This window comes from Solanum verrucosum, unplaced genomic scaffold, assembly GCF_900185275.1.
Source record: "Solanum verrucosum unplaced genomic scaffold, falcon-dt-bn FXZP01000064.1, whole genome shotgun sequence".
Taxonomy (NCBI): Eukaryota; Viridiplantae; Streptophyta; class Magnoliopsida; order Solanales; family Solanaceae; genus Solanum; species Solanum verrucosum.
Window position 1 is genome coordinate 2,444,697 of NW_026020144.1, and position 25,010 is coordinate 2,469,706.

Genomic DNA, 25,010 nt, shown 5'->3' on the forward strand with positions numbered 1-25,010 from the left:
CTGCTATCTTCTTCCTAACTCTATTTGGTGATTTTGACTTTTGAGATTTTCAATCTAAATCTTTTCGCGCTCCTGCCTTTTGTTCTTGTATTCACTTTGTGTTTTCTTCATGGAAGACTCTCAATTTTTTCTACTTGATTGATTATTTTATCCATTTCTTGTCTGAGGATTCTTCAGTACCAACAACAGCTTCAAGTTTGTTCATTTGACCATCTTGGTAGTTACAGGGTAGTGCACTTAAATTTTTGCTAATGTTGGTATTTTGACCATTTCTCTCCTAGTAATACGAGAAACTTTCGACTGAGTAAGTAGTAGTGTAGTACACAACTGATTAGGAAGGAGAAAAAGAGGGGCTATAAATGTTTGTTTTGGTTATTCAATTGTATCTATGACATTGTTTCTTTTGACTACTCGTTATTCACGTGGTTTTCATGTGAATCATTCTATCACATGTAGTGGTCGTTTGATCATTTTTCATTGTGAAATTTGAATGAAAAAAAAATAGGTTTTGAAAAATTAGATTTGTTTTTGACTATTTGTAGTAATTTGAAATGAAAGAAGTGAAACATCTTTTTGTTATTTTTGAAATTCTTGAAAATTTTGAAATTCAACTTCTGAAATATTGTGGCCAAACAAGTTTTCTGGAGTTAAATTTCATAGAAAAAAAGTTTAAAAAATTCATGATCAAACACCTTCTATAGTCATTAGTTAGAGATCCAAGAAAACTATTTTATAAAAAGACTTTTGGGTTGAGATTTTAAGAATAGAAAAAATAAATTTTATAAATGATATTCCCCCCTAATACTCCACCCACCTCAAATTTGCCTACCCCCATCACCATCCTATCTTCCCTATGCAAGTACCCCACCCCACCTCCATGCAAACCTATCCTCATCCACATATTATATATAAATGCACAGAAACAAATATTTTTAGCATATCATATACTAAAAAATAAGGCAGTAAATTAATTATGATTCAAGAAAATATGTTTTAACAAATTGATTCTCTAACCTCTAGTATTGGCGACAATAGTTTTTAAATTGATTAGCGAACCATTAATTGCCACTCTTTAAAAAAGTTGGAATAAAAACACATTTTCAATATAAGTAGATTCAATCTTTCAAGAAAAAAAAACAAGATTCACATGCACTTTTTGTGCGTATTGTTAGTTTAAATATAATGTTTGTTTTGATTATTATTTAAATTTTATTGTATGGTATGTTTAAATTTATCGTTAGGTAATAACACAAAGACCCGATCGATTTTGTATGATTGCGTTGTTACTTTACCATTTTCTTCTCATTTTATTTTTGACTTATTATTTAATACTCCTTTACCCTAATTTTTCATAGAATCTCTATTCAATACACTAGTTTTCTTGTAGGTTTATCATCAAATTATGTATGCGTAACGATGGAGAACGATATAATTTAACCAACCACATTGTATTCACTAAAACAATATCACACGATACAATTCAATACGATACCTTATGAAACAGTATGTAACAAAGTTATGTTTATTAAAATAATACAATATCATACAATAGAATAGAATATAATGGAACACATTACGAAACAAGACGTAATAACCGTTAGCTACCCCTATCACTTATCAGCTCCTGTTAAGTTCTACTGGTACATGCCATGGGGGTGCAACGTACAAGATCCTCTCTCGTTCTTACAGTGTCAAGCTTTGGACTTCGCTTGAAGAAGAAAAAAGAAAAAAACTGAAATAAAAAACTTGTTAGCCCTAAAATCTAAATCCACCAAAGCACAGTATACCATAGTGAAGAAGAAAAAACTCATGAACAACTGAGGATATTCAGCAAAAAAAAAAAAAAAGATTTGATTTTTCATTTGATCCTCCAAATCTTGAACAGTAAAATTCATCAAAAAAGAAAATATCAAGATCTGTAACTTAATGACCTCAGAGCTTTGATACCAATATCAGTTTCTGCAATGGCAAGCTTACACAAAGGCAAGATTTTCTTATTTTCTTTGCTTTTGTTATTTCATGTTTCATGGGTTTTTAGAGCTTTTGCTGAAGTTGTAATTGAAGAAGAGAAGTTGGAGAATCTTGGGGTTGAAGAGAAATTTGAACATGTTGATGCTTTAGATTTGTTAAAAAGACACCAACTTCAAATAGAAAAACTAGAAGGGATTGTTGAAAATCTTAGCTTGCTTGTTTCTAGGTTAGAATCAAGATTACTGGAATACCCTAAACTTCAAAACTTGGAAGGTAAAGGGCAGGTTGTTTTGGGTGAAAAAAAGAAGATTCAAAGTGAGGGGTTTGTGGGTAGTGAGGGTAGTTTAGAGAATAAAGTGTCTGTTACAAAGTATAGTTCTCTTTGGTTGGAGAGGTTTCAGTTTATATCTGCAGTGAGATTAGGATCAGATGCAACTAGCATCAATGTGTTACCATTTAGAGATGCTGAAGGATTGAGTAAGTATGTTGCCATTGGCGATGATAGCGGGAAAGTGTATGCATTCTCTAGAAATGGAGAAGTTTTGGTTGAATTTCAGACGTCGATGAGTTCACCAATAACAGCTTATGTGTCGTACTTGTCTGTTTATAAGAATGAGAGTGTGGTTGTAACGGGGCATGAGAATGGTGGGATTTTGATGCATAGAATTTGGGAGGTAGTAGTGCCTGATGGTGATGACAGGGCTACTCTTCGTATGGAAACTGTAGGAAAATTTGCTTCACCGGAAATCGAGGAAGGGGGGTCTTCGATTTTAAGTTTAGAGGTGCATCATGTTGGAAGAAATAGGTATATCTTGTCCACAGATTCTGGTGGGAAACTAAGGGTTTTTAGGGAGAACGGAACTGTTTATGGGGTGACAACGCCAAAGAGCAGGCCACTTGCGTTCTTGAAACAAAGGCTTCTATTTCTAACTGAGACTGGTGCAGGGTCATTAGACTTGAGGACCATGAAGATTAGGGAATCTGAATGTGAAGGTTTAAACAATTCTATTGCTAAGAGTTATGTATTTGATGCAACTGAACGGTCGAAAGCATACGGGTTTACATCTGATGGTGATTTGATTCATGTGCTACTCTTAGGTGATAATATGAACTTCAAGTGCAGGGTTAGATCCAAAAGGAAGTTAGAGATGGCTGAGCCTCTATCATTTCAGGCGATTAAAGGATATTTGCTTGTTGCTAACCAGGAGAAGGTATCACTGTATAACGTGTCATCGCTGCATTACGTGCGGTCTGGTGGACCAAGGCTTTTGTTCTCTGTTGGTCATGATGAGATTGTAGCATCATTTTTGAGCTCTCAATCTTTGGAACTAAATGATAAAAGTAGAAACGTTATTCCTTTAGTTGCCAGTGATCAAGAAAAGCTCGTTATTCTTGGACTGGGAAGTGGTTACTTGGGGATATATCGCTCAAACCTTCCAGTTTTCAAAAATGAGTTCAACACTATGCAGTGGACGAGTCCTGTTTTATTTTTCATCATTTTCCTTTTAGGTGCATATTATTTTTTTGCCAAGAAAAAGGAAGCTCTTACCTCCTGGGGACCTGATGATCCTTTCCCTTCTACGGGTGTTACAAGTGGGGCTCCAATGGGATCCAGCCAGGGTGACAGATCTTATCCTGATTCATCGAGGAATGCAGATCTTATGGATCTTAGGGGTAGCAGCCTCAGAGGTCCATCTGGAAGGTATGTCTCTCCATCTCGCTATTCTGGTGGAACGGCAGGTGCCTATAGAACGAATTCTGCTGATACAAATTCTAGGCCTGCCTCTGTTGATCCCAACTTTAGAACTACCTCGGAGTTAAAATTTAGGGGGACAAATCTAGAAACACCAGGTTTTCCAAAAAGGAGAGATAGCCTGTTTGTAAACAGTCAAATTGTGGATGATGGCAAGTAACCTGCAGTTCATGTATGGTACATGTGTTTCAGCACCATACTGTCATTTGGACACGTGGGGAAGCTGACAATCTATAGCTGTAACTTTGCAACGGGTTACTCGTGTTGAGAGGAAATAAAAAGAACATTTTGAGCTTTCAGTTCTGATTGCCTTGAATTGATAATCAAGGTTAAGCAGATGTCTGTTAACAATTTTTTCTCTCTTTTCCATTTATGCTAAATATTTATCCCAAGTATGCGCACAATCCATTCTGTAAATTCAGTTCTAGTGGAGATTATTCATATAGTGGTTGAAAGATATCTGAGTTTGAGATCAAGGCGGAAAAGATAAGCAGAACCCCGACCCCCAAATAGAAAAAAGGAAAAAAAAAAGGAAAGGAGAGATCATGATCAATGGAACTCAAAGGAGTTTCTAGAATTTCATCTTTTTTTTTCATAAATAATCCCCAACAAGAATTTGGTTACTACTTTGGTCTGGTCGCCGAGGCCAAAACTAATACGTGGTAGAATAGCTTCACTTTAACTTATCTTAGATGGAGACAAAGGAGCCTCGTGGGTACAATTGAAGTAAGGTACTTATCGCTGGAACGCTTTAGTTTTATTGTTATTGTCGCCATCATATATATATATATATCTATTACTCTGTTCGATGGAAACTAAGCTTAACAGGAGAACTTCCTTCAGGAATGTCAAGGTTCTTACAATTCCTGCTTGTGCATTTAATGCTCCATTCCTCATGTAAGTGAACACTTCATTCAAATTTTATCATAGGTTTGAGCCATACTCTTTTAAGGTCATGTTTGCTTGCAATTTATATATGCTCATGAATTGTTTGACATCTTGTAGATCAAGATCTAGGCAGTTGGTCATTATTTGGCTTTTGAAGTAGACTAATCAATGTAAAAAACGTTTGTTATGGCTTCATTTTGTGAGGACTTGCTCATGTTTCTCGCTGAGAGGAAGCAACCATGATAATCTTGTTGGTCTACCACAGTTACTTAGTCGAACAAAGTATCACAGTGAAAAATCCTGATGATTCTAATGGACAATTAAGTAGTAACCTTAAGTTTAGTGCAAGTCATGTGCTGTAGAAATCCCTTGTTTCCTTTTCCTTCGGGTGGCTAGGAGAGGGAAAAATAGTCCATTTGTTATAGTCTTTGCAGAATGCCTTTTGATTTTGTCTGCTTATTTCATTTACTTGTCAAAAAGTGTTCCTTGAACAAATTAAACCTTAGAGGACAGTATTAGGCATAGTTTGTCAAGGCTCAAGAAATAGAAAGGTTATAAAGATGTGAGATGTCATTCTTCATATAAATGGAAGTTACTGCAAATTGCAGTAGAGTATACCTTAATACTGAAACTGCAGATTTGCACAGTAATATTCGATAGCTATGAACGAGATATTTTCTATTAGTTTCAAAACCTTAGTGTTAGTATAGTGTAAATGACCATAAAAGGTTGTTTAAGATTGGTAAATACTTTATGCTTTGAGAGTAGTAGTAGTCCTTTACACAGGATTAAAATGAACTGCATAATCACTTTTTGCTATTGGTGTAGTTCGGAGTATGTAGATGATCCTATAGCGGTTAGAGATATCCTAGGTCCTTTGTAAGATGAAGTAGGATCTAGTTTAGTTTTGTTTTAAGTACACGCAATTGTATGTAGCTCCATGATGTAAATTTGGGATCCCAGCCTTTAGTGCCAAATATTAATACACAAAACTGTTACCTTTGTCAAAAAAGATTGGTAAATACTCCTCCATCCTTAACCAAAAGTCTTGGATTCGAGATATGGAAATGAAGTCGCCTTTTACAGGGAGCGAAAGAGTGGTCTTTCAGGATTGGTCGTTGTGTGTCACCACCTCCCACCTATCCTACACATTTGATTATGAATCCAAATTAACCAGGTTCTAAAGCAGGTAGGAGAAACCGGGTGGAAACAAAGAAAACTATAGTGTAAAATGTTTTTGTAGAAAATATTGTTCACCAGTATTAGCTTTATATACAATAGAATAGTGAATATTGTGTAAATCATTATCAACACTTGGTTGGACATAAAGTTGCACAAGTATATGATTTGGTAGAGGATGAGTTGTATTAGTAGTATTTGGTGATTTTATTTGGACTTATCTAAGAGAAGACAAAAGTTCATACGCAACTTAGAATAAGTCACATGTAGGATGTACACTTAATTTGAGGGTCTGTCGGAGATAACCTCTCTATCTCACAAATGTAGAGACAATGTTTGTGTACATCCTACCATCTCCCGACTTCATTTGTAGGATTGTCTTGTGTATGTTGTTGTAATAGCCTAATAGGTTCAAAGGGTTCTTCCAATCAAATATTAACTAGTTTGAAAGTGAATCTTAGTTGATTGATAAATTATAATCATTTAAAAAAATTATTTTTACAGTCTAATAAAGTTATCAAAATAGGTTCATAGGATAAACTTCTGTCCCTACCAAATTAAGAAAAGGGAGGGAAGGGGCATACATCTATTTATAGAATTGTTCATCAATTGTGCTCGAAAGTTCTACATTGTAGCATAAAGGATGCAATTCTATATTCATGGTTTAAACGAGAGATCTTTAATTAAAGATGAAAAAATACTTATCATTTCATCACAATCGTAATTGGTTTACTTTTTTTGTAGCACTTTCTAGATATTCGATATAATCTACTCCATCCCTTTCAATTTAAGTGGTCTTACTTTTCTTTTTAGTCCGTTCCAAAACTATCTCTTTCTATATTTAATAAGTTTTCTAATTTCAACACTTCACATAACATGTTTAAGACCACAAGATTCAAAAATATTTTTTTATTTTTTAAACTTTATGCCCTACAGAGTTAATTTTACGGCCAATGTGTATCCGACACCCTTTACCTAAGATGGCTCCGCTCATGCCTATCAAACTAAGATAAAGCAAGCATCTGCCTGAGCCCCTATAGGTCAAAAAGCTATGCAACACAAAACACTTAAAAATTGGGTTGGTATAGTCTTTGAAACTTTGAAATTAATTTTTCTCAAAAGAATGCAAATGTTTTTCTTATTCTTTTATCAAAAATAAGTTTTCATCCTATTCTTAAGTAAGAAAATTGGCCTTTCGAAGTGGAGGGGACCATATATATATTTTTCTGAATTTTTTGTAAGCAATACATCATCTTTAACAACATTTTTACTCACCTATTTTTATTAGACTTATTTTATTATTATAAGTGATGGCTTACTATTTGGAATTTATTCAAACCTTCTCATAATTAAACTTCCACTAGTTACTCGATTGAAGCTTTCCATGCCGTGTTGCTAAAATTTGGCATGCTAGACCAAGAGTCAATACAATAACACAATAGTATATCCAGCGTGATTTCATAAATTGAGTCAGAAGAGGGTAGAATATTTACCGATTTTAACTTATCAACACATTAACAAACATTTATTATGTCAATATACCATAACTACGTCTTAGTTCAAACAAGTTGAATTCAACATAGTTCCTTTGTTATTTTGGCGTGCGGTTAAGAGAAAGAGGTCAGGTGTGTGGGCCCATAGGGTTGTATGAATGAGCGACACACTTGTATGCCTTTCGAGGATTCCCCCTTTAAATCTTGTCAAGATAGTTACATCAAGGATAGGAGAATCCTTGGTTGAGCATGACAATTGCAAGTAGATACTTACTGATCGTTTGGTATAAGAGATAATAATCTCAGAATAAAATGCAAGACTATCTTGTTATGTGTTTGGCTAGGATTTATCTCATCATTTGTACTATAATGATAGAATAAGTTATCCCGTATACATGATGAGATAACTAATCTCATAAGATAGGATAATTTGTCTATTCTATCTCATTACCAATCAACCCCTTAACTAAGTACTTTTGACACATAACATAAATTTATGTATAAAAAATTGTTGAAGTTATAACAAGTACCCATAGATATGAAAATTCGTATAATATAAATTTTGAATCCGCCTCCGTATTCAATCATGTTGGTATATGTCATTGTTGATATGCTATACGTCATTGATAGGAATAAAACAACTCAAAGAAAATGTTGTATGGAGTACCGTTGCAAATTCATCAGTTTTTATATTTATCCAAAATTGAGAAATTGCCGTTGCCCAAACACAATCAAATGAGTCCTTTTCAAATTGGAATTATTCTTCATTTACTTTGCCACCCTATATTTGATTTATTTATATTTTGTACGATGGCTAAAGAAATAACTCCTAATAATTATTTTGTCAACGTAATCTATTTCCTTAAATGTTTATTAGAAAGACAAAATTAAATATAGTTAACTGTTAGTATAGATGGTCAAATATTAAATTATTTTTAGTTCTGCTGAATGCATCTGTTAGTAGAGTGACTATCTTATATGAAATATATATATATATATATATATATATATATATATATATATATTATTATTATTATTATTTTTTTATTTTTATTTTTTTCTTTTTGAACTTTGTAAAAATCATGCCTTCACTATGGAGTACAAAGTCACTATAAAACCGTGATATTCTCTCTTTTTCTTCACAAAAAGAGAGACATTTCTTTTTTCATGCACACATTTTTATGCTGAATAGTAGTTAGTAGTAATAGTTAAAAATTTATTCAAATGAATATTTTTTTTTCAAGTTTCATATTAACTATGTAATATTATTTTTTGACATTTCTAAATTATCACTTTCTTATTAGAACATATTTCGATGCTGAGTTGGTCAAATATTTATTTCCAATAGGCGCATTATAGACCAACTCAATATCGAGGTCTGTTATAATTAAGATAGGAAACTAGTAAAAAAGTATCAGCTTAGGTAAAAATTCGAGATATAAAACTCTCGAAAAGATAATAATTTAAATATATTTTTTTACCATTAACTCTAACTAAAAAAGTGGAAAACTTTGGTTAATATTATGGTCCTGTGTACCCATTTTGGGCAATAGTATTATATATAAGTTAAGTTTTAAAAAAGGAATACTAAACATATATAAAATTATACAAAATAAAAAAAGGAAAAAGGTTTTTTTATTTGGTAAATGTCTTTTTTTTTTTTTTTTTTTAGTGATACAGATCTATTACAGTAAAAAACAAAACAATAAAAAGGGAGAATTAAGAGAAGTAAAAATAGTTTTTTTTTTTGGTAGAATTCCAACTACTCTGAAATAGGATCAGAGTTGCAAAACATTTAAGCTTTTGCAACTCAGATCCTGAAGAAATAAAAACAAAAACAATAAAGAGAAAGAAAAAAACTTTCTCATTGATTTTTGTATGTAATATATTAGAAGAACATCACAAACACGCTATCACTCCATTTTTCTCCCTTCCATTTTCCGTTTTGAAAGTTGGAAGCCGTTACCCCTTCAACAACCGCTCACCAAAACCCAACTGTTCACTCCGATAAATTTCGAATTCTGGAATTTTTTTCCACTGTATTCATAATCGTGTTCATCATAAATTCGTTAAACTAGTTATTATAGATTTTTTTTGAAATTTTTGATGGCGGAACCGAGTCGGAACGGCGGTGAGTCGTCGCCGGAGACCGGGATTCCGACCGGTTTGAACCGGATTAAAACTAGGAGGCTTGAGTCGAAGGATAGGCCGAGCTCAAGGCTTGTAGTAGATTCCGATAAGTTGAATGAGTCTTCTCCTCGTTCTGGAGCTTCTACACCTCGTTTGAAGCAGGACCAAAGAGCTGCATCAAAAGGACGGAAAGGTCATATTGCTAAATCTGCTTTTTTTCTCAGCTGTAAAATTTAGTTAACGTTTGTATTATATGCATCACGATATTTGTTCGAGATGTTGCTGAGTTTTCGGTTGTGAAATTTTAAATTCGATTTGTGGCAGTGGAAGAAATACTATAGTAATGGATAAAAGTGGCATCGAAGTTTAAAATTTGATTAGTTAAATGAAATTTTTGAAAATAGTATAGAATAATATTATCTATGGAGTGGTGTGAAGCATTTTGGAGTGTAGTTTGCATTGGAATGGAGGGAGTAGAAGCTTTCTACTGTTTGATCCAGTCACGTGCTAGGCTGAACCTGATGTTGCCATTGGACATCCGGATGCCATTGAAAGTACTCCATTGTTAATTACTTAAGTCCTTCAGCTGAAAAAAAACTTCAGCTGAAAGCTGTATGGTAAAATACTAAAATATAGTTGGTATATAGAGAATATTATCCGTAATGAATGTATGCACAGTCTAATGGTGACGTCTATCAGTAATTGAATGAACAAGTATTCATGTACTCTATCCTACCATATGAATGGAGAAGATCGTTTGCGAGGGGGGAAGCTGATCATATATCTCCCTGATATTGCAGTCTGAGCAAGTATAATTTAAGCTATTAAACAATCCAACTGTTATTTTCACCTTTACCTATGTTGTACTAATGGCTAGTGCTTCCGGATTACTTATTATTACCTAAACTTTGGAATTCCTTGTCAAGGTTTAAAATTACTTTGATTCTGAATTACCTAAGTATGTGTGTTCTCAATTGGATGGAATCTGCAGGCACTCAAAGGAGATCAGCTTCTCTAATTCTCGGCAGCTCTTTTTTTTTTCTGTCTAATTGATCTCTGTTCTAATGAATTCTGGTCCCTTTACTTAACAGGACACCGTAAAGGCAGGAAGATAGCTAGTTGGTTTGCGTCTTATATCTTTAAGGATTTAGATCATGCTGGTAGTGGTTTTTCTTTAAATCAGGTAAGAAATGGTTCAGCTTGCACATAAAATTAGTTTCATCAAGTTACTCTAGATGTGCTATGCTATGTTTCTGCTTTTTATTTGATGGTAATTGGAGATACCATGTGTCTCGCTGGATGATAATTTGCAATTTTAGGGGGCTGACAAGGAGGGTCCTGGAAGGAATGTGCATATGATGGGAAAGCATGTTACAGTGAGGCAATCTTCCCAAGGAGCAATGCCTATTAGTAAAGCAAGCAAAACATTCAAAAGTTTTTCACATGAGCTAGGTCCAAAAGGTGGCATTCAACCATCACCTCCACGAGCTCACAGCTATAATGATCTTAAGGTAATTCTTTTTACATTTCTGGTTCTGGTATTTCCATTTATTATGTGAGGGGTGGTAAGTGATAAGCATAGGAAGGAATTAGGTTTTGGTACTTCCAGATATTATGTAAGGGTGTTAAGAGATAAGCATATGAAGGAATTACATTCGTTTCAGAGTATAATGATCAAGATAAGTAGGTCAGTTGTGGCTGATATGGTTTTTGATGTTCATTATTAACTTTGATTCCATGGAATGACATGCAGGAGCTGCTTGGATCTCTTCGTTTGAGATTTGATGCTGCAAAAGAAGCGGTGAACACAGAGCTAGGTGGTTTCTTGCAGGAGGTTGTAGAAATTGTACAGAAGAATGATTCCTTGCCTCTGGATGGACAAAAGATGGCTGAAGAACTTGTTGTTCTTTCTCAAGAGTGTATCAAGATGACCTGCTTAGAGTTTCGCTCCAAGTGTGAACCAATTGTCCAAGATCTTACAATAAGAAGACAAGAATGCCAAACCGGTCCTTTGAAGTGGTTGTTGACACGCATGCTTTTTATATTGACACGGTGCACAAGGGTGTTGCATTTTGCAAAAGACAGTGAGCCAGTTGATGAGACATCTCTGGCCAAGCTTAAAGAATGTCTAAATAGAATCCCTTCTGTTAAAACGGATTGGGTTCTCAAGCAAAGGATTTCTGATACGGGAGCAGGTTGTAAGTTGAACACAAAGGCCGGTGGCAAATGCAGTTTGGAGGAAGAAAAGACATCAAAAAACTCCTCTCACTCACATCAGCAGAAATCTGAATTTATCTTGGATGGAAGTGTCATTGCGCTCGAAAAAGATTCCATGTTTATTGAACCAACATCATCTTTTAATAACCCTCCTGATATTCAGTCTAACATGAAACCATTGAACAATATCAGCGACCAAATTAGTGGAGAATTGAGAAACGAGTGTAGACAACAGTATTTGGATGATTCTAGTTTGGTGATTTGTAGAATTTGTGAGGAACTTGTTCCCACTATCCACTTGGAGCCTCATTCCTACATATGTGCGTATGCAGACAAATGTGATTCGAAATCTCTAGATGTCAATGAACGCCTTTTGAAATTTGCAGAATTACTGGAACAGCTTGTGGAGGCAACTTCTGAGATCCAAGAAAATTCAAAAGTAAAAAGTGAAAATTCCGGAAACACATCTGAAGGTTATTCACCTAATATGGGTGAGTGGAGAAGCAAAGGGATAGATGGAATGTTTGAGGATCTTCATGAGATGGATACTGCCAGTATAGAAGATTCTCCATTAGCAGCATTCGTTAATTTGAAGAGTCACTTGGGTACAAAGTCCAATAACGGTGGTCCACCATCTTCAAATGGGAGCATGACATCAGTATCCTCGACAACTACCCCTCGGACAGTAAATTTTGACTACTGGCTAGATCATAACAATCAATCTGAGCTAGAGGACGTTCAGCAGGTTTGTCACTGTACTCTGAATGAGAAATATCTGTTGTGTTTTTCCAGCAATCCACCAAGTTTGCAGTGAAGAATCACCGAAGTTGAAATCCAAGTATTTTCCTTAATATACTAAGGATTACTTAAAGAGAAAATACCACTTGAGGTTCTATCATCTTAGAGGAGGAAAAAGGAGTTAGAGAGAGAGAGTGAGAGTAGGTGAACAAAATAATGGATTCTAATGCTGGTCAGGATCATCTAGCAATATGGATTAGCTTAGTTATTGGGATGAATCTTCCATTCTTCCTTTGAGTGTATTAGATCTTTATATTTCTCTAGGGTAAAAGCCTTTCTTTGATCATTTCCTTTTTACATCTGCATGGAAATCATGGCCTAATGAAGAGGTTTTTAAGAGTTTGCTTATTTTTTACAACACCTTTTGCCCATTGGTGCTTTTACATAAAAAGACTTTTTTGTTAACACTACACAAGAAACCAATTAATCAATTTGGGCTAAATCGAAATAGTTTAGTGCTTTGTTTAGAGAATATAATAGATCCATTAATGACTATGATCTGTGAGTTATCATCTCTTATATTCTTTTCCCGAATTTCTTTTAACTGGCTATTCCCCTTTTTGGTTATTAATATTCTTATACCCTCGTCACATTTCATGAGACAGTATTGCACAAAATTTTAGATATTAATTTGACTTACATATTATACTAGTAATTGTGGAAGAAACTATGGAGTAATGTTTGAAATGTTACTTTGATGAATTTGGAATTCTTAATCCAACTAGTTGCGACTTGACGTCTAATTGTGTATTGCAGTAATGAATGTGATGTTCTTAAAAGTTGGAAAGATGTATAGAAATAAAAATGATGCCAAAAGTCTTGAAATGTTTCAAATTAGTAAAGGTATAATAAAGCACCTACGAGTTTGGCTTGACGGTCGATGGAATTTTAAAGAACATAGAGACAAGGGTTCGAGTTCCAGGAGAGGCAAAAAAAATAGGTGATTTCTTCCATATGCATTGCCTTGGTATAGTTCTCCAATATCTATACTAGTAGGACATCACGTTTCTAATGAAATAGTCTGCATGAGAGTTGGACCAGACCCCACCCTAAGAAAGAATATGGAAAGAGCAACATATAAAGTGGGACAAGAGAATCTCACTTACTTCATCAAAAAAATAAATGAAGTGGGACAAGAGAAGTACTAAATATAATTAATAAGAGAATCTATTCTGAGGGGATGAGTTTGTATAGTTTCAACTTTTTCAATTGAAACACATAACCTATCTATGTTTCCTTAAGATAATCCACCTAATAATAATAATAATTCTTCAGGACTTCTTTTGTTTCTCACTTGTATTTCAGTTTAAAGATAAGTAAAATCAGTATGAACTTGGTATTAATGTCTTTTGAGTGATAATGATGTGAAGCTAATGCTGGTGTGTTTCAGAAGTTGATAACGCATGTATTAGCTTAACTATTTTCCATCTCCCTAGATTATTATTGTTGCAGAATTAACTATATTGTTCTTGAGTGGATCAATAGTTTTTTTAATAAAGATCTAAGCACTTAACTCATTCCTGCATGTTACATGGGCTGATTTTCTTCTTCTTACTTAGATGACTGAATTAGCAGATATAGCACGTTGTGTGGCGGGAGCTGATCTTTCAGAGGAAGGATCTCATGAGCTTTTAATTGCGTGCATGCAAGACCTACAAGATATTTTACAAAATAGCAAGCTTAAAGCGCTTGTAGTAGATACATTTGGAGGACGAGTAGAGAACCTTTTGCGGTACAACTTTTTGAGCTCATGTATATCTTAGAATTTATAGATGAACCAGAGCTGACACCTGTTTCACTTCATGCAGAGAGAAATATATACTTGCTTGTGATCTTGTGGAAAAAGATGAGTTTGGACATTCAGAAGGTTCCAAAATGTTAGTGGATAATTCATCTCATTCCAGTATAATGTCAACTCCTTCAAGTACGTCACACAAAGAAAGAACAAGCATTCATGACTTTGAGATTATCAAACCAATCAGCAGAGGTGCCTTTGGCAGAGTTTTTCTGGCGCGCAAGCGGTCAACCGGAGATTTATTTGCAATCAAGGTATCTTTTGGGTCACCTTAAACTTTGAATTAATCAATGTATAATTATATTTGCTTTTGGATAAATAATATTAGTTTACTCTTTTCCTTATGTTTGTGAATACCAATAGTTTTAGGGCTACCACTTAAGTTATCCCAACTATAGTGCTGAGGGAACTTGTTGTGGATTCAATAAGAAGAATTATGGACCTTTTCTATGGTCATTTGAACAAAAATTGAATATTGGCATTAACTATTCCTTTTGACTTGGGGTGGGGGGTTACCTTTAACAAGATGCTGGTTTTAAGTACCTGAAAGACATGGCAGTAACTTCTATGCTAATCAATTTACTGCTTTGTCACTGAACAGTTTTGCAGTGCATCCTGCGAATAGGAGAATGATCAAGTTGGTGAAGTTTGTGGTTAGATTAAACTATTCTAGTTATGTGGCATGTGTTTATCAATAAATATCTCATCAAGTATTTCTCTGCCATAGGATTATTACTGAACTTTTTTGTTATGACCAAATTGGTTGTGATTTCTAACATGATGTCATTCATATTCTATTAGGTGCTCAAGAAATTGGATTTGTTGCGGAAGAATGATATTGAGCGCATATTGGCAGAGCGTAATATATTGATCACCGTCAGAAACCCTTTTGTGGTGATTACAGATTATTTATCTCTTTTCTATTTTTCCTTCTCAGTAGGGCTTTTCATCTATTCCTTGATATATCAATCTTCGTATCCGATGGGACTTGCTCTACCATAATCCTCATTTCTGCCTAGGTTTTTGTTGCAGTTAATGTCCTTAACTAATTTAATTGTTTGAGTATGTGTTCATGAGGATGCTTTCACTGTTGTAGGTCCGATTTTTTTATTCATTCACTAGCAGAGACTACCTTTATTTGGTCATGGAGTATCTTAATGGTGGTGATCTATTCTCTCTGCTTAAAAAAGTTGGTTGCCTTGAGGAAGATGTAGCTCGAACCTATGTCGCGGAGTTGGTACTTTCCTGAACCATCTTTGTCTTGAAATTTTGCAACCTTTCGAGCCCTTTGAAGGATGTGTTTTTTTTCCTTCTTAAGGTCCTTGCTCTGGAGTACCTTCATTCTTTAGGAATAGTCCATCGTGATCTCAAGCCAGACAACATATTAATTGCACAAGATGGGCACATAAAGGTTGGTTCAGTATATCAGAGATCTTTCTAATGATGAGGAAGCTAAAATATTGTTTTTTTGCTGAAAGACAAGTGATTCTCAATGTGCCAGTGTTGATAAAAACACCTGCCCCACCTAGATGTCCCCATCTTAATTGTACAAGTTTATATTTCTACTCTTTATTGACGGACATCATGTTCTAATCTTGGCTATGCTTAAATCAGCTTACAGATTTTGGTTTATCAAAAATTGGACTGATGAACAGCACAGATGATCTATCTGGACCCGATACAAAGGATGTAGCGCTTCCTGATGTTGGTAGTCAGCATAATCCAGATATATCAGATAAATCTCAACGTTCAGCTGTTGGTACCCCTGACTATTTGGCTCCGGAAATTCTTCTTGGAACAGATCATGGTAAGAAAAAAATTGCTATGCTAGACTTCCCTTCCCATGTCACTTTTATCTAAACATAAGAACATAACATAAGATTAACAGGGATGTTAGCAGTGAGAATGAAAGGAACAGAAGTTGATTTAACCATCTGATTACTTGTACAGGTAGCGCTGCTGATTGGTGGTCAGTAGGAATTATTATATTTGAACTCATCACTGGGATTCCGCCTTTCAATTCTGAACATCCTGAGGTATTATGATGCAGTTCATTGTTACATGTACAATTGGTGGTAAAGCACTCTTATAGATAGTCCCCCTGTTCTGAGCGCCATGCACTTTGCATTTATTTGATATTATTTTTTTGTCATATTGAGATCATAGGAAATTTGTAACTCTTTCAGTAGTAAATTTTCCAGTCATAATTTAAATAGGTGTGACCTGGCCATGTAATGTTGGTCTTTCACTGAAGTTCACTCTGCAGTTTAAAACGATTTAGTGTGTGCATGTGTTTCCTTGAGGGACAGATATTGACTCCAGTTGGCAGATTCTAAGTTGGACTTTTAAGTTGATGAAACTCCAATGCAGCTAGTCCTTAATGATAGCTGACAATGTTTTCCTTTTTTTTGTTATATTTGTTAGTTGCACCAGCAAATACATAGCAGCAGATTACTTTCTAGTTTCTCAATAGGTATGGACTTGATCTCCTCAACACATTACAATTTCTGGTTTGACAGGTTATCTTTGATAATATACTAAACAAGCAAATTCCCTGGCCATCTGTCCCAGAAGAGATGTCCTTTGAAGCACGAGACCTAATTGACAGGTTAGCTAATACCTTTTAAATTCTATACATGATCATCCTTTGGGACCAATTTCTCTGGCAATCTAGCATCCTCTAAAAGGATTATCAGATGGTCAAGTCCAAACTGTTTTATTCTTTCTAGGTATCCGATTTGTATTAAAGAACACACAGATTTTGCATAGACTAGGTTGGTGGTAGGTAATCGTTTGGTGCCTGCAGTTTGATTATTTGAAATCAAATGTCTCTAGTTCTTATTGTAAGTTTTCACCCCAAAATGGCGTTCCAGCTCCTAGGTGCTCTCCCGGCGCCAGCTTTCCAGTGCCTAGGGAATCTTTTTGATACCCGTATTATATTTGTTCATTGATCATTTGAGCTTCAATAACTCCATCTCACTTCAGTTACCTCTGCTTGATTACTTCATGAAAATTCAACTAGGAAAAGCCCACACTAAAATTTCCTCCTTGAACATCATTGATGCAGTTTCCGTTTATTTTTCATTTTATACATTAATAGTACCATTCATCCCTTAAAACACAAGTTTAAATTACTTGGCAAATTTTTATATTACTTGGGCTACAAATTCAACCATAGGATGTTCTCGATTTTGTCTGCTGGATGATCTAATTCAGTGGTAGAGTTTTACTGTAGGCTTCTTGTTCATGATCCAAATAAGCGCCTTGGAGCAAAAGGAGCATCAGAGGTTATCTTGTGTTTTTTATTCTAAAGAATATTACCTTCTTTATTTACTAGTTTAATGGAAAGAAACTACCATGATTTGGTACTAACTTCCATCATTTACTCTACATTCCTACAGGTAAAAGCACACCAATTTTTCAGGGGAGTTGATTGGGATAATCTTGCGTTACAAAAGGTAGGCCTTACTGTACAAAAAATCAGTTGAGTGGGTTTGAGCCTGTTCAGCTCTTCGATAATGTCTCTCTTAGTATCTTATTATATCTTGTTACTGTTAGCAACAATTTGATAAGAGTGTTCTCTTCTTTTCTCTCATTTCACATGATAACATGGTATGAGAACTTTTAAAAGTTAAGATACCTATGGTTTTGTGCTTCACCAACGAGCAAGTAAGGTCGTCCACTTTCCAACCCAAATTCACATTCTTCCTTCCACCTTTCAATCTTGTTGAGATTTCTCTTCCATCACTCTCCAAATTATAGCACACTATCTATATCGACAAACGTGCATAGTAATTTTTTTATTTTTTAAAAATAAATGTATAGTAAACTATACATTTGGGTTTGACGAGGAGTGCTACGATGTATATAGCTTGATTTACATACTTCGCTTAATTATATTGAACTATTAAATATTGTAATAGTTAGTAGTTGTGCTATAGTTATAGTTTCAAAGTTATCTTTTTCGTGTAGCCTGAATTTCTTAGTATGAATGCTCCTGAATTTCTTAGTTGATATCTCCAGTTCAATTAAAGTTTTTCCCCATTCTTCTCTGTCGTATCAGTGGTTTTGATTGGACCTATGATTCCTCATGCTAGGAAAGAGAGAAATAATTTAGTTTGAGGAAGATTCTTTTCTTTGATTTCTGATTGTTTGTCTGCAGGCGGCCTTTGTACCACAGACTGATGGTGTTGATGACACAAGCTATTTTGTATCCCGGTATGGTCCAAGTGGAGTGCACGATGATGAAGATTGTAATGATTCTGCTTCTGACACCTCTGAGTTCTCCTCGAACTTTGGACTTGAGGTAACCTATGTTCTCCATGTATTCATTCACTTGTCCAAGTATACTCAATACTCATCGTATCAGCATGTTTCATAATCAACTCTGGAAGCTATTCTTCCCCTTTACATAAAACGGATTGAGAATAGTGGTTCAACTTTAATATGGTCATTAGATGGATCGAGATGGATAAAACTTGATCACAAATAGCTCATTACATGCTGTATTTGAGAGGACCTACCAGCATAGCGCCATTCAGCATATGATGCATGTCCTACTCAAGTAATCAGTACACAGCATAGCGCCATTCAGCATATGCCTGCATAGCCTACTCAAGTATTTAGCATACATACCAGAACCATGCACATGAACTTGTTAGAATAATAAACTTAAAGTAGGGTACCTTGTCTAACATTACTCTGACATGAATGTCTATTGATATTTCATTTTGCAGAATATTGATGAATGTGGTGATCTCACTCAGTTTGATCCTTCTCCTCTTGATCTATCCTTGATGAATTTTTCTTTCAAGGTATGCCATGACATTTACTTTATATGATCGTGAGTGCTTAACCACAATCATATTGTTTGATTTACTCGGACTATGACCAATTCTTGTGGGGCCCAAAGAAAAAAAAAATGAAATTTAGCAAACTGAATCAGTTTACTAGGCTGGCTTCCATGCCAAAATGAGTAGTTTAACTCATCACTATCTCGTGAGGGCGCTTAAAAAGTACTCAAAAAACCTTCGCATAGTTTTACTCTATAGGTAAAACAAATAAAGTAGAGAAAACGTTCCAACTATATCTAACTTTTGATTTATGATTGGAATAAGAACCGAAAATCTGTGAGATTTCTTAACCATGTGTTCTAATTGCAGAATCTGTCTCAGTTGGCATCTATCAACCATGATATGCTCATGCAAAGTGGTTTCGATTCGTCAAGATGCTCATCTCCATGTAAGGGTCGAAGTGAATAAGCTCGTCTTCTTTTAGTTTCATCAATATCCAAACAAATGGAACTAAATAGAAGGTATTACAAAGGGGATGTACCCTGCCATTCACGCGGACATCCGATCAGATCTCTCCCATTCAGAGAAATGGATGGTGCTAGCTATACCTGTGTGACATTCTAACCCAATGTTCTCACCAACAAGGTTTATAGCTTAGCGGTACTCGTGAGGAAATCCTGTCAAAAATTATTCTAGCGCACTTCCTGTGGCTTTCATGCGCTTGATATCATCTGGTGAACCAATGTTAGAGATCTCTAGCTAGTAGTTGTTTAATCCATCCAGGATGGACCTTCCTTGCGAATGAAAAGAGTTTCCGGAAATCACATTGCCCTTTACGGCTTGCAATTCCTTTTGTATAGAATAACTCTCTTGAGAGTAAGAAGAGTTGTAGGAATTAACATTGCCCTTAGCGGCTTGGAATTCTTATTGTATAAAATAATTCTCGAGGGTTCGATTATCATTATTCTCTCTCCCCTTTTCTCATGCTAATTGAAAAACGTTTGAAAATGTCCTTACTTGCCAGAACTTGTTAAACTCTGTTAAATTAGAACACTGCCGTGGATGATACCGAAAGTTGCTTAGACTAGAAGAGTTACCCCAACTGAGTGCAAACGAAAAATAGTAGTAATACTTCATATCCGCTCATTTTTATAATCAGTAAGTGAAGGTAAAATGGCACAAACTAACCAGTTATGATTTGAATAGAATACAATGCCTAGAAGTAATCCTATGAAAAGAGAAATGTAACAAAATTAACATTTATATCCATAATAAACCATCGAACTTGGAGGAGAGGTGTGTCATGTACAATATAAAACTAACTTAGGGACAAAAGAGTTCTGAGCGAAGTTTTAAAACTCGTGAAAGAATATAGAGTGACGCCAGAACAGTAAATGGTATGAGGAATGAGTGTATCAGCATCGTACTCGATTCTTCAAAAATGACCACATAATGAACAAACTAGACAGGAATAGGGAGCCCCTTCTTTGCCATGCTATCAAGAACATCATTGAGAGCTTGACAAAGGCCCATGATCTGCAAAGATTAGCAATTTTGTCAGCACTAGTAGCATTTCAATAATAAAACCTTGAAAACAAGAAAGACAATGTTTGGTATGACGGAAGTCATTTTTCATGAAAAATGTTTTTCGGTGTTTGATGGTGAGTGGAAAATGTTATATAACATATATTAAAAATTGATCATGTTATCAACAAATCAAAGAGTGTTCTGATGAATATTTTTATAACTAGAGACTGATAATGTGAGTCTAGTATTAGAAAAATTAGACATCATTGATCAATGAACCACACCCTTGGGTGGTAATTTTTCCTTTCTCCTTTTTAGGATTCAAAAGAAAAAGGTAGATTTCCATGAGAAAAGAAACATAAGGTAGATTCCAAGCATATGTTAGAAACTACATCACCTGTTGATCCCATTGTTGCAGTTCTTCAGTGTCATCCTCAAAATGTATGACACCCTCAACCTGACAATAAAATCAACTTAAATCAATAGATGCGAAAACTACAACGGAACTCATTTTTTGTCTCCAACCATATTTATTGTAGTTTGATATTATATTGCATATATTGCTCGTTAAATACATCTCGTGTGTATAGTCATTGACAATTACTATACAATGGCTTAAAAACAAATTTATCATATGTGATAATATCTTCCACATCAAACTACAATCCAAGCATATTCACTATCAGCACTACGGGTAGCATAGGGAATTCAAGAATGTATATATGGCATATATGGACACTCTGTACCTAAAGTTAGCCAGTGACAAGTCATCACCCAATATCATCTCCTCTTCTTTTTAAGGACAAAGATAGAAATGTGTAGATGGCATTATTAATTGAGAAATTTACCTGATCAATGGATCCCCGCATTCTATCTTCGAAAATCATTCTTGAAGCAATTTTCTCAGCCTTCATGACAAAAATTGTTATAACAGAATTAGTTACAGATGTAAATGAAGCCGCACAGTTGTTAATTGATTTTGGTACCCAAAACAGCCATGGCAAGCAAAAAGAGTGATGGAAACACTTTGACATGTAGGATTATGTTGGTTACGTGGTGTTTAAATTACTTGTCAGACAAGCACAACAGCAAACTGATCTTAGTACATAAAAATGGAAATCAATATGCGAGAATGGGAGAGGCATGTCCAAATACTGTGAAGGAAACAGTCTTTAAATTACTTGTATGGAAACACTTTGACATGTAGGATTGTGTTGGTTGCGTGGTGTTTAAATTACTTGTCAGGCAAGCACAACAGCAAACTGATCTTAGTACATAAAAAATGGAAATCAATAAGTGAGAATGGGAGAGGCATGTCCAAATACTGTGAAGCAACGTTTTTTTCTCAAAATCAGATTTCTACTAGAAGACCTCAAAGGCTGAGCAGCATAGACTAAGAATCAACTTCAAAAATGCATTCAAAATAATATCACCTTCTTTATCATCCTGATAGCGTTTACAGTTTAAACTTGACTTGTGAATTTACCCAGAAACAATGCATAAGTAGGATGATGGAGAGATGCTTTTTGCAGCATAGCATGAGAAAACAATTTATCTGTTTCTTCATTTGATAATTGCTTTAAGGATTAGATGTCGCCCAATAAATGGTCCAGAGGGGACACTAAGAATTACTGCAAATAGAGTAAATGAGCCACCTACCGCCCTAAAAGGCTAAAACCTCCTATTTTCATATAGTTCCTACAGCAGTTGCAACTGCTATGCACCAACTCGGGATAGTGGGTTGACAACAGAACCCAAAAAATTAGCTCAAGAACAGCAAAAATTAAGAAAAATAGCTTAGCAACATCATTTGGTACCTTTTGAGGAGGAATGCCCAACAAAGTGCCCAACTCATCAAAACTGTCACAGATCAACGAGGGGATTAGCTTAGATAATAGAAAAGCATGAGCTATGAGAAATCTAAATCACAAACAAGGAAAATATAAGCTTCCTTTCTACCTTATATTTGTATAAAGTTTGCTAGCACTCAAGAGATTATGCTCAATCATAGCACGATCCAAAACTGTGAAGTTATCAGGTAAAAGTGCTTGCTGTAGGAAACACAAAAAATAAGATACACAGAGAATATCAGATAATGTATTTTGACATTTTGAAAAAAAGCAATACCCAAAAAAAGGGGGAACCTGATGTGGTTTCAACTCTTCTGCAAAAGCATCAATTTCAGGTTTTCTCAAGATTCTCTCTAGATAGACCTGAATATTTCAAATTAAACAAAACTTAATTTTTAAAAAAATAGTATCTAGGTAAAAAAATCTGACACAGCACCATATGCACATAAAAAATCCACACTCAAATGCAAAGAGATTATAGCATACAGGCAACTCGGTATAAGAAAAGTGAGTGGAGACAGAGCTATGCAAATTGTATGAAGCAGCAAGTGAAGTACCTTCTGCAAGATTGGGTAGATTTTTAATTTGGAGCAACGCTCATCCTGTTATCCAAAATAAGTAAAAAAAGAAAAATTGTTATAGCAAAACTGAACAAATAGCACATAGGAGGGGATCAGTGTAGGCAGTCATTTGAGACCCATAAAAAAAATACAAATATGACTACATGATGGCAGATCTAAACTGGAAGTTGCCCGAGAAAACTAATTAACCTCAAATTTTCAAAGGTTATGGTAACAGCAAAATTTTAGCAGATATTAGACAACAGAATGACATGTCCTCCAAATATAAATACACAATCACCTATTTGTGGTTAGTTGTTACCATTTCCTTGGTGCTATGCACCTGCCCTTTCCCATGAGTGGTCTCACATTCTTGGCAAACGAGAGCAAATATCAAATCATTGAATTAGAAGTTCATACAGTTATTAGTTATTACAAACAGTGTTACTAAAGTGAAAAGCGCAAGAAAGATGCGAACTCTGGGAGCTTAAGGAAGAAGGTAAAGCGTAATATTCTTTGAATTTAGCAGTCCACGATTTCCAGAAAGGAATTTAGCTTACAACTAATATAATAGCGTAATCCCACAAGTGGGGTCTATGCAGGCCTTACCCGGTTACCCTACCTCGTAAAGATAGAAAGGATTATAGCTTATAACATCATAATTACAAATGACAATAATAACTTCAATAACTCAAGATACAACCATGATAATATTAATCCCAATAACTCAAATAAATAAATATCATTAAATCATTAATTCAACAACTCCATAAAAGACAACTTCCACAACAATCTGCCCATTAGTTGCACTCTTTGACAATAACAATCAAAACATTTAAAGCTCTAAGTCATTGCATCCTTACTTTGTACAGTGTGGCAAGTACACGAGATCGTTGAGGACCTGCTGCAGCCAAAATTGTGCACGTCACAGCAGCTGCCAGAGCTTGCTCTAAGGCAGCTTCATCAATTTCTCTGTAGCGTAAAGAATCATTAAGCTTCATGCTGTGCTCAATTAAATAATGGAGGCATAGTACCAACAACAAAGATCACAGACATCAGGATGTGTGTAACATTATTCAAGACAAAAGCTAAACCTTTGATCTTGGAACATAAGCATACTCTTAGTTTTCCTAAGCCGTGGACCTTATCAGTTCCGCTTGGATCACAGATTATATTGACAACAAATTATTGAATTCAAGAAGTGCCCATATACACAAAGACCAAGAGTTAAAGTGTCCGCTACCTTTTTCCTAAGAGCTTGTAAATATATAATATGCACTCACTAGCAAGACAATTTTAAATAATAAAAAAACTTCGAGAGAAGCATTATTTTAACATAATAGTATTTCTGGAAAACTTACTCGTCACCAATTTGTCGCTTCTCAATCTGAGAAATGTCATAGTAACGCAAGGCAGCTTCCAAGAATTTTCTCTTCAAATCCAAAATCCTAGCATAGCAAACCTGAAATAATCATTCCGGAAATAGTTGACATATTAGCTGGTGACAGTGACATGCTCAAAAATTAAAAATGCCCTAGATCATATGATAACAACCTTGTACTGCAAATTCAATACTTCATTCTTAATGTTGTTAACTTTAAAGGAAGCTTTATTTATAAACGCTTCTGCATTAACTGCATCATCATCCTGCCAAACAAGGAATTGGACACTGTTAGAAACTTAGAATGCCAAAGAGAACCAAAACAATGGAAGTAAACTGAACTTTTTCAGATCAATGTATTTAAACAGCAGACAATAGCAGGGTGCATAGGAGCAGTACAGGAACCAAATCTACAACTCTAATTTTCCTTTTGATAGTAAGCAGAACAATGCAATTGAAAGAACACCAAGATACTTAGAATGTACATAGCACACTAGTTAACAAGTCACGTTAGCACCGTAAAAGGTTTACATGTCAAGAAGAAAGACAACACCGGTACAACTTGCAGAATAAATGCCACATAGAAAGGAGCTCACATGCTACATATTCATTTGTTACCTTTTTCTTAAAAGAATCGGTGCACACTCATTTGTTTCCTACTAACGTTCCTGAAAG

The 25,010-nt window shown here is 35.0% G+C and overlaps 3 protein-coding genes across 6 annotated transcripts in view; 2 read left to right on the forward strand and 1 right to left on the reverse strand.

Annotated features, from left to right (window-relative positions):
- The first annotated feature begins 1,741 nt into the window (after positions 1–1,741).
- On the forward strand, positions 1,742–4,119 carry LOC125827587 (uncharacterized membrane protein At1g75140). The gene has a single exon (XM_049506887.1). The coding sequence runs from the start codon at positions 1,965–1,967 to the stop codon at positions 3,882–3,884; it is 1,920 nt and encodes a 639-aa protein (XP_049362844.1). The 5' UTR covers positions 1,742–1,964; the 3' UTR covers positions 3,885–4,119.
- Positions 4,120–9,016: 4,897 nt separating this feature from the next.
- On the forward strand, positions 9,017–19,725 carry LOC125827583 (probable serine/threonine protein kinase IRE4). The gene is made up of 17 exons (XM_049506883.1): positions 9,017–9,607; positions 10,506–10,597; positions 10,734–10,925; positions 11,168–12,376; positions 13,989–14,161; positions 14,238–14,478; positions 15,026–15,118; positions 15,321–15,461; positions 15,543–15,635; positions 15,839–16,031; positions 16,175–16,260; positions 16,744–16,832; positions 17,460–17,511; positions 17,626–17,682; positions 18,387–18,530; positions 18,961–19,038; positions 19,387–19,725. The coding sequence occupies exons 1-17, from the start codon at positions 9,391–9,393 to the stop codon at positions 19,483–19,485; spliced, it is 3,249 nt and encodes a 1,082-aa protein (XP_049362840.1). The 5' UTR covers positions 9,017–9,390; the 3' UTR covers positions 19,486–19,725.
- Positions 19,726–20,188: 463 nt separating this feature from the next.
- LOC125827593 (COP9 signalosome complex subunit 4) overlaps positions 20,189–25,010 on the reverse strand; it is a 242,593-nt gene continuing 237,771 nt past the window's right edge. Inside the window, exons 6-15 of one of the 4 annotated variants that reach the window (XM_049506894.1) lie at positions 24,509–24,601; positions 24,316–24,416; positions 23,818–23,926; positions 22,952–22,996; positions 22,689–22,757; positions 22,504–22,595; positions 22,362–22,404; positions 21,393–21,452; positions 20,942–21,001; positions 20,189–20,553 (exon numbers count right to left, since the gene is read on the reverse strand). In XM_049506894.1, the coding sequence (XP_049362851.1) occupies positions 20,479–20,553; positions 20,942–21,001; positions 21,393–21,452; positions 22,362–22,404; positions 22,504–22,595; positions 22,689–22,757; positions 22,952–22,996; positions 23,818–23,926; positions 24,316–24,416; positions 24,509–24,601 (747 nt within the window). In that variant the 3' untranslated portion in view covers positions 20,189–20,478. Of the gene's footprint in view, positions 20,554–20,941; positions 21,002–21,392; positions 21,453–22,361; positions 22,405–22,503; positions 22,758–22,951; positions 22,997–23,817; positions 23,957–24,315; positions 24,417–24,508; positions 24,602–25,010 lie in introns of all 4 variants that reach the window. The other 3 variants (XM_049506893.1, XM_049506892.1, XM_049506891.1) reach the window with 3 other exon arrangements.

What these genes read in the sequence shown, in the direction of transcription:
- LOC125827587 (XM_049506887.1), top strand. Translation starts at nt 1,965, where the DNA reads ATGGCAAGCTTACACAAAGGCAAGATTTTCTTATTTTCTTTGCTTTTG.
- LOC125827583 (XM_049506883.1), top strand. Translation starts at nt 9,391, where the DNA reads ATGGCGGAACCGAGTCGGAACGGCGGTGAGTCGTCGCCGGAGACCGGG. An exon ending in CACAAGATGGGCACATAAAG is followed by an intron (nt 15,636 to 15,838) that starts GTTGGTTCAGTA and finishes TGCTTAAATCAG; the next exon opens with CTTACAGATTTTGGTTTATC. An exon ending in TCTTCTTGGAACAGATCATG is followed by an intron (nt 16,032 to 16,174) that starts GTAAGAAAAAAA and finishes TTACTTGTACAG; the next exon opens with GTAGCGCTGCTGATTGGTGG.